Source organism: Nannobrachium achirus (genome assembly GCF_963921795.1).
Source record: "Nannobrachium achirus genome assembly, chromosome: 7".
NCBI lineage: Eukaryota > Metazoa > Chordata > Actinopteri > Myctophiformes > Myctophidae > Nannobrachium > Nannobrachium achirus.
The window spans coordinates 70,690,091-70,697,218 of record NC_137816.1 but is presented as its reverse complement, the minus strand read 5'-3'; the positions used below and the strand labels follow the sequence as shown (position 1 = coordinate 70,697,218).

Here is a 7,128-nt window from a genome sequence, read left to right as displayed (position 1 = left end):
ACAGTGTACAAATGGAACCAAATGAACCCTCATTTGGAGTTAGGGGGATACCTTGAAATTTGGTAGTGTGAGAAACACTGCTCTAATCGACAACATTTTGACTAGAAAATACTGTCAGTTTTTGTCAATATGTTGAAAATAAACAGTAAAATTTGTACTTAATTTGGTTTAAAGCTACATATACAGAGCAGCACGTTCACATACATTTATCAATGTTTTATCATTAAACATAACAGTAAAATAAATATTTCCATTTTCCATGTTCTCTCAAGTACCCGCTGTAGTACCTCTGCGTACCCCTAGGGGTACACGTACCCCCATTTGAGAAACACTGTCCTAGCATACGGTTACAGACCTCCTCCTAGCATACGGTTACAGACCTCCTCCTAGCATACGGTTACAGACCATATCCTAGCATACGGTTACAGACCTCCTCCTAGCATACGGTTACAGACCTCCTCCTAGCATACGGTTACAGACCTCCTCCTAGCATACGGTTACAGACCTCCTCCTAGCATACGGTTACAGACCTCCTCCTAGCATACGGTTACAGACCATATCCTAGCATACGGTTACAGACCTCCTCCTAGCATACGGTTACAGACCTCCTCCTAGCATACGGTTACAGACCTCCTCCTAGCATACGGTTACAGACCTCCTCCTAGCATACGGTTACAGACCTCCTCCTAGCATACGGTTACAGACCTCCTCCTAGCATACGGTTACAGACCTCCTCCTAGCATACGGTTACAGACCTCCTCCTAGCATACGGTTACAGACCTCCTCCTAGCATACGGTTACAGACCATATCCTAGCATACGGTTACAGACCTCCTCCTAGCATACGGTTACAGACCTCCTCCTAGCATACGGTTACAGACCTCCTCCTAGCATACGGTTACATACCTCCTCCTAGCATACGGTTACAGACCTCCTCCTAGCATACGGTTACAGACCTCCTCCTAGCATACGGTTACAGACCTCCTCCTAGCATACGGTTACAGACCTCCTCCTAGCATACGGTTACAGACCATATCCTAGCATACGGTTACAGACCTCCTCCTAGCATACGGTTACAGACCGTATCCTAGCATACGATTACAGACCTGGAGCGAGCGTCTCCAGCGACGAGGTTCCCAAACTCCCCCAGGATGTAACCTCCCACCTTCACCAGGTTCTCATGACACGCTGGAGCCTGCAGAGCCTGGAGGACCAACCACCATTCATTTAAATATGAAATATTACATCAATCACTTATGGATATTTAGGAGGAGCTATAGTCAACTTTTTCATCGTAGGGCCGACACTTTGTTTACATCCTAGTCTATAGACTAGAATGTAAAAGTGTTGGTCTGACAATGGCCAAAATGATTATTTTATCATTATTTTACGCTTTTTGCGGTCATTTTTGAATAGGAACACATATATGAAGCTTATTTATTTATAAAATATTTTCGAAACATTATCTTTATTTTAGCATGCGTTTCTCAAGAAAAAGTTGACTATAGCTCCTTTAAATACATGATATCATCAGTTATGGATATTTAAAGGGATATTCCACTTTCAAAAAACTTTCAAATGACTTTTTGTCATTGTATGGTCTAATCAGGCTTGTATGAACACCCTGAACAGTTTTTAATTTACTTCATTCAGTATTTAGATATTTGATGTAAATGTTATCTGGCCCTCCAGGCTCAGGGCCTCTCCCCACACACACTCATTGTAACTTGTAACTCCATTTTAACCATGATAGATTCATTAAAAACACCCATTATTTTTTTCTGGTGACTCATACTACCCTCCTAATACGTGAGCAGGCCGTGTTTTTTCCATAACGTTTTTCATGTATTTTTAATAATTCTTTGGGAAAATGGAAAAAATTAAATACAATAAAAATATATAAAAAATACATGAAAAACGTTATGGAAAAAACACGGCCTGCTCACGTATCAGGAGGGTAGTATGATAATGGGTGTTTTTAATGAATCTATCATGGTTAAAATGGAGTTTGAAGTTACAATGAGTGTGTGGGGAGAGGCCCTGAGCCTGGAGGGCCAGATAACATTTACATCAAATATCTAAATACTGAATGAAGAAAATTAAAAACTGTTCAGGGTGTTCATACAAGCCTGATTAGACCATACAATGACAAAAAGTTTTTTTGAAAGTGGAATATCCCTTTAAATACATGTTATTACATCACTTATGGATATTTAAATACATGTTATTATCAGTTATAGATATTTAAATACATGTTATTATCACTTATGGATATTTAAATACATGCTATTAAATCAGTTACGGATAATAATATAACAACGTTGTGTTTATCACTTATGGATATTAATATAATAACGTTGTGTTTTCACCTCAAAGACGGTCTTGGCAGCGTAGCCCTGAACGTCATCACGGTTGATGACGATCTGGATGACTCTGTACCACACCTATAAATAATATTAATACCACACAGTACCGTTTAGTACCACACCTATAAATAATATTAATACCACACAGTACCGTTTAGTACCACACCTATAAATAATATTAATACCACACAGTACCGTTTAGTACCACACCTATAAATAATATTAATACCACACAGTACCGTTTAGTACCACACCTATAAATAATATTAATACCACACAGTACCGTTTAGTACCACACCTATAAATAATATTAATACCACACAGTACCGTTTAGTACCACACCTATAAATAATATTAATACCACACAGTACCGTTTAGTACCACACCTATAAATAATATTAATACCACACAGTACCGTTTAGTACCACACCTATAAATAATATTAATACCACACAGTACCGTTTAGTACCACACCTATAAATAATATTAATACCACACAGTACCGTTTAGTACCACACCTATAAATAATATTAATACCACACAGTACCGTTTAGTACCACACCTATAAATAATATTAATAGCACACAGTACCGTTTAGTACCACACCTATAAATAATATTAATACCACACAGTACCGTTTAGTACCACACCTATAAATAATATTAATACCACACAGTACCGTTTAGTACCACACCTATAAATAATATTAATACCACACAGTACCGTTTAGTACCACACCTATAAATAATATTAATACCACACAGTACCGTTTAGTACCACACCTATAAATAATATTAATACCACACAGTACCGTTTAGTACCACACCTATAAATAATATTAATACCACACAGTACCGTTTAGTACCACACCTATAAATAATATTAATACCACACAGTACCGTTTAGTACCACACCTATAAATAATATTAATACCACACAGTACCGTTTAGTACCACACCTATAAATAATATTAATACCACACAGTACCGTTTAGTACCACACCTATAAATAATATTAATACCACACAGTACCGTTTAGTACCACACCTATAAATAATATTAATACCACACAGTACCGTTTAGTACCACACCTATAAATAATATTAATACCACACAGTACCGTTTAGTACCACACCTATAAATAATATTAATACCACACAGTACCGTTTAGTACCACACCTATAAATAATATTAATACCACACAGTACCGTTTAGTACCACACCTATAAATAATATTAATACCACACAGTACCGTTTAGTACCACACCTATAAATAATATTAATACCACACAGTACCGTTTAGTACCACACCTATAAATAATATTAATACCACACAGTACCGTTTAGTACCACACCTATAAATAATATTAATACCACACAGTACCGTTTAGTACCACACCTATAAATAATATTAATACCACACAGTACCGTTTAGTACCACACCTATAAATAATATTAATACCACACAGTACCGTTTAGTACCACACCTATAAATAATATTAATACCACACAGTACCGTTTAGTACCACACCTATAAATAATATTAATACCACACAGTACCGTTTAGTACCACACCTATAAATAATATTAATACCACACAGTACCGTTTAGTACCACACCTATAAATAATATTAATACCACACAGTACCGTTTAGTACCACACCTATAAATAATATTAATACCACACAGTACCGTTTAGTACCACACCTATAAATAATATTAATACCACACAGTACCGTTTAGTACCACACCTATAAATAATATTAATACCACACAGTACCGTTTAGTACCACACCTATAAATAATATTAATACCACACAGTACCGTTTAGTACCACACCTATAATAACAATAACACGATCTGGATGACTCTGTACCATATCTATAATAACAATAACAATACATAATAATAATATGACTCTGTACCACACCTGGAATAATAAGGGTAATAATAATAACAATATGACTCTGTACCACACCTATAATAACAACAATAATAATAATATGACTCTGTAACACACCTGGAACAATAATAATAATACTAGAAAAGAAAATTCCTACTAAAATTTAAGTGTGCCTGCAGCTCGCTAAGTGTGTGCATTAGCATTTTTAACATTAGCGGGAAATAGTGCTTGGCATTAGTGGAAAGCCGTTAGGTCTGTGGGACCACCCACGACTTTGAGACCAGTAATATGTTGGGAAGTGGAGTTATGAATTTTTAAAGCCGAGCCAGTAGGAAGACAGAGGGAGCGGGGCTTAAGCAATTACAGATCATTCCTATTGGCTGTGTAAGTACACCCACCAAATCCCGAGACAGTACAATGCTGCAAACTGGAGTTATGGATGTTTAAAGCTCAACCCCTTAACAGTTTTACTGCCAGATGTTTTATTTATTTATTGGGTCTGGTGCCAGCAAAAAGCGGCTTACCTTTGCGATGTTATAGTAGATAGATAGACGTTTTTTATTTTTATTTGTATTTACATTTTTTTCATTGCACAACATGCACTTTGGCAGCAGAGGGCGGCGTCATGCAAGAATGAATGTGAATTTGGCCGTTCTGAGTTGCCATCCATTGAGACCAGTCACTGGCCACAGAGCCACAGGGCCAGAGAAATCAACAAGGAAGTGAATTTGTCTCTGTTGATGTTAACGCATAATGGATTTTTTAGACCATCATTGCGGCAGGTAAACGAACGAACGGCCGTATTGGCGACGAGCGACGTTCAGAATTGGGGCGAACGGTAACGTCCGTAGCAGTAAAACAGTTAAGAGGGGGAGGGGCTTAAGTAATAATTTAATTCCAGACACCAAGTTTCAAGACGGTACCATGCTGTGAAATGGAGTTATGACCGTTTAAAGCCCAGCCAATAGGAATACAGAGGGGGCGGGGCTTAATCAATTACAGCTCGTCCCTATTGGCCGGAAAAAGTCCAAAGACGTGTGAGCGTTTTAAAGTTTAAATAACGTTGCTAGGCAAAAGTATGCCAGAGTAATGTGGCGCCAAGAGCAAGAGGGCAAGAGAGATTCGCTCACTCTCGTCATCTTCACGCGACAACTTTATTTCCGAAGTTATTTACCAAAATGGCCGTAGTTGATCTTGTTAATTTATAAACCTCAAATGTAACTATGTATTTTCAAACTAATATGACTCAAATATATGTTAAAGGTGATACACCATGCATTTAAAAAGTATTTATGTCATATTGTTTATGTCCCAAAAACGTTTTTCAAAAGGTTTGAGGCTAAATTACCACTCCTGAATAGAGAGCCTCTCTCCTTTTTGAATGGCTCTCAGAGCATTTCAGCTGCAGTACCACCTTTGGCCTGAACTGCGCCACCAAACCAGAGAAAGAGAAAGACACAACGGTCAGAAATGGGACTTTGTGAGGATAGAAGGTGCTAGTGGGACCCCCAAAAAAGGTTTTAAAATAGGAAAAGTGAAATTTCATGGTGTATCACCTTTAAAAATACTTAGGGGGACCTTTAGAGACATGTGTCTTTTACAAGGTAAATTGCATGGTGCCTACACTTTAAAGTTAAATATTTCAAAAACTACAAAAGATTTTACGTGGGTGTTGTTGTTATTTATATGAGGTCACACTTGTTGGTAGTGATGTCACCAAGAACACTGCTCCTCATTGGCTAAGGGCCCTGCCTTTGTACTGTCGGCCAGTTTTTGAGGAGATTTGGGAGAACATCACCTCCTCGCTGACGTAGTCTCCAGCGATACGGATCAGGTTGAGGATGGTGTCCACGTACCAGGTGTAGTCCACTGCGTACTTCTCTGCTAGGATGGCCACCTTCAGTACCTGCAAGAATCAAACATGGCAACCTTCAACACCTGGAAGAATCAAACATGGCAACCTTCAGTACCTGGAAGAATCAAACATGGCAACCTTCAACACCTGGAAGAATCAAACATGGCAACCTTCAACACCTGGAAGAATCAAACATGGCAACCTTCAACACCTGCAAGAAGGAAACATGGCAACCTTCAACACCTGCAAGAATCAAACATGGCAACCTTCAACACCTGCAAGAAGGAAACATGGCAACCTTCAACACCTGCAAGAATCAAACATGGCAACCTTCAACACCTGGAATAATCAAACATGGCAACCTTCAACACCTGGAATAATCAAACATGGCAACCTTCAACACCTGCAAGAATCAAACATGGCAACCTTCAACACCTGCAAGAATCAAACATGGCAACCTTCAACACCTGCAAGAAGGAAACATGGCAACCTTCAACACCTGCAAGAATCAAACATGGCAACCTTCAACACCTGGAAGAATCAAACATGGCAACCTTCAACACCTGCAAGAATCAAACATGGCAACCTTCAACACCTGGAAGAATCAAACATGGCAACCTTCAACACCTGGAAGAATCAAACATGGCAACCTTCAACAAATGTATGCAAATTAGGTAAAAACTTGTCATACTTGTCATAGGCAGAGTAGACACATAAATATAACTAGTACTAGTATGGGGCGGCATAGCTCAGGGGTAGAGAAACCGTTATTAGAGCACAAAGGGTTCCCAAAGGGTTCCCAGTTCGAATCCGGGCTCCCCCTGAGTTAATGTCGAAGAGTCCTTGAGCAAGACTCTGAACCCCACATTGCTCCCGGTGAGCAGGTTGGTGCCTTGCATGGTTTCCTCCGCCACCGGTGTATGAATGTGTGCGTGAATGGGTGAATGTAATGCACAATCTCTGTAACGCGCTTTGGATAAAAGCGCTATATAAATGCACCATTTAC

General features: G+C 38.8%; 1 protein-coding gene across 1 annotated transcript in view; it reads right to left on the bottom strand.

Moving 5' to 3' along the window:
- The window catches only part of LOC308288229 (AP-2 complex subunit alpha-2-like), a 96,148-nt gene that overhangs the window by 42,609 nt on the left and 46,411 nt on the right, over nt 1-7,128 (bottom strand). Inside the window, 3 exon segments of the mRNA XM_080729602.1 lie at nt 1,106-1,203; nt 2,369-2,443; nt 6,066-6,173. Of these exon segments, the coding sequence (XP_080585728.1) occupies nt 1,106-1,203; nt 2,369-2,443; nt 6,066-6,173 (281 nt within the window).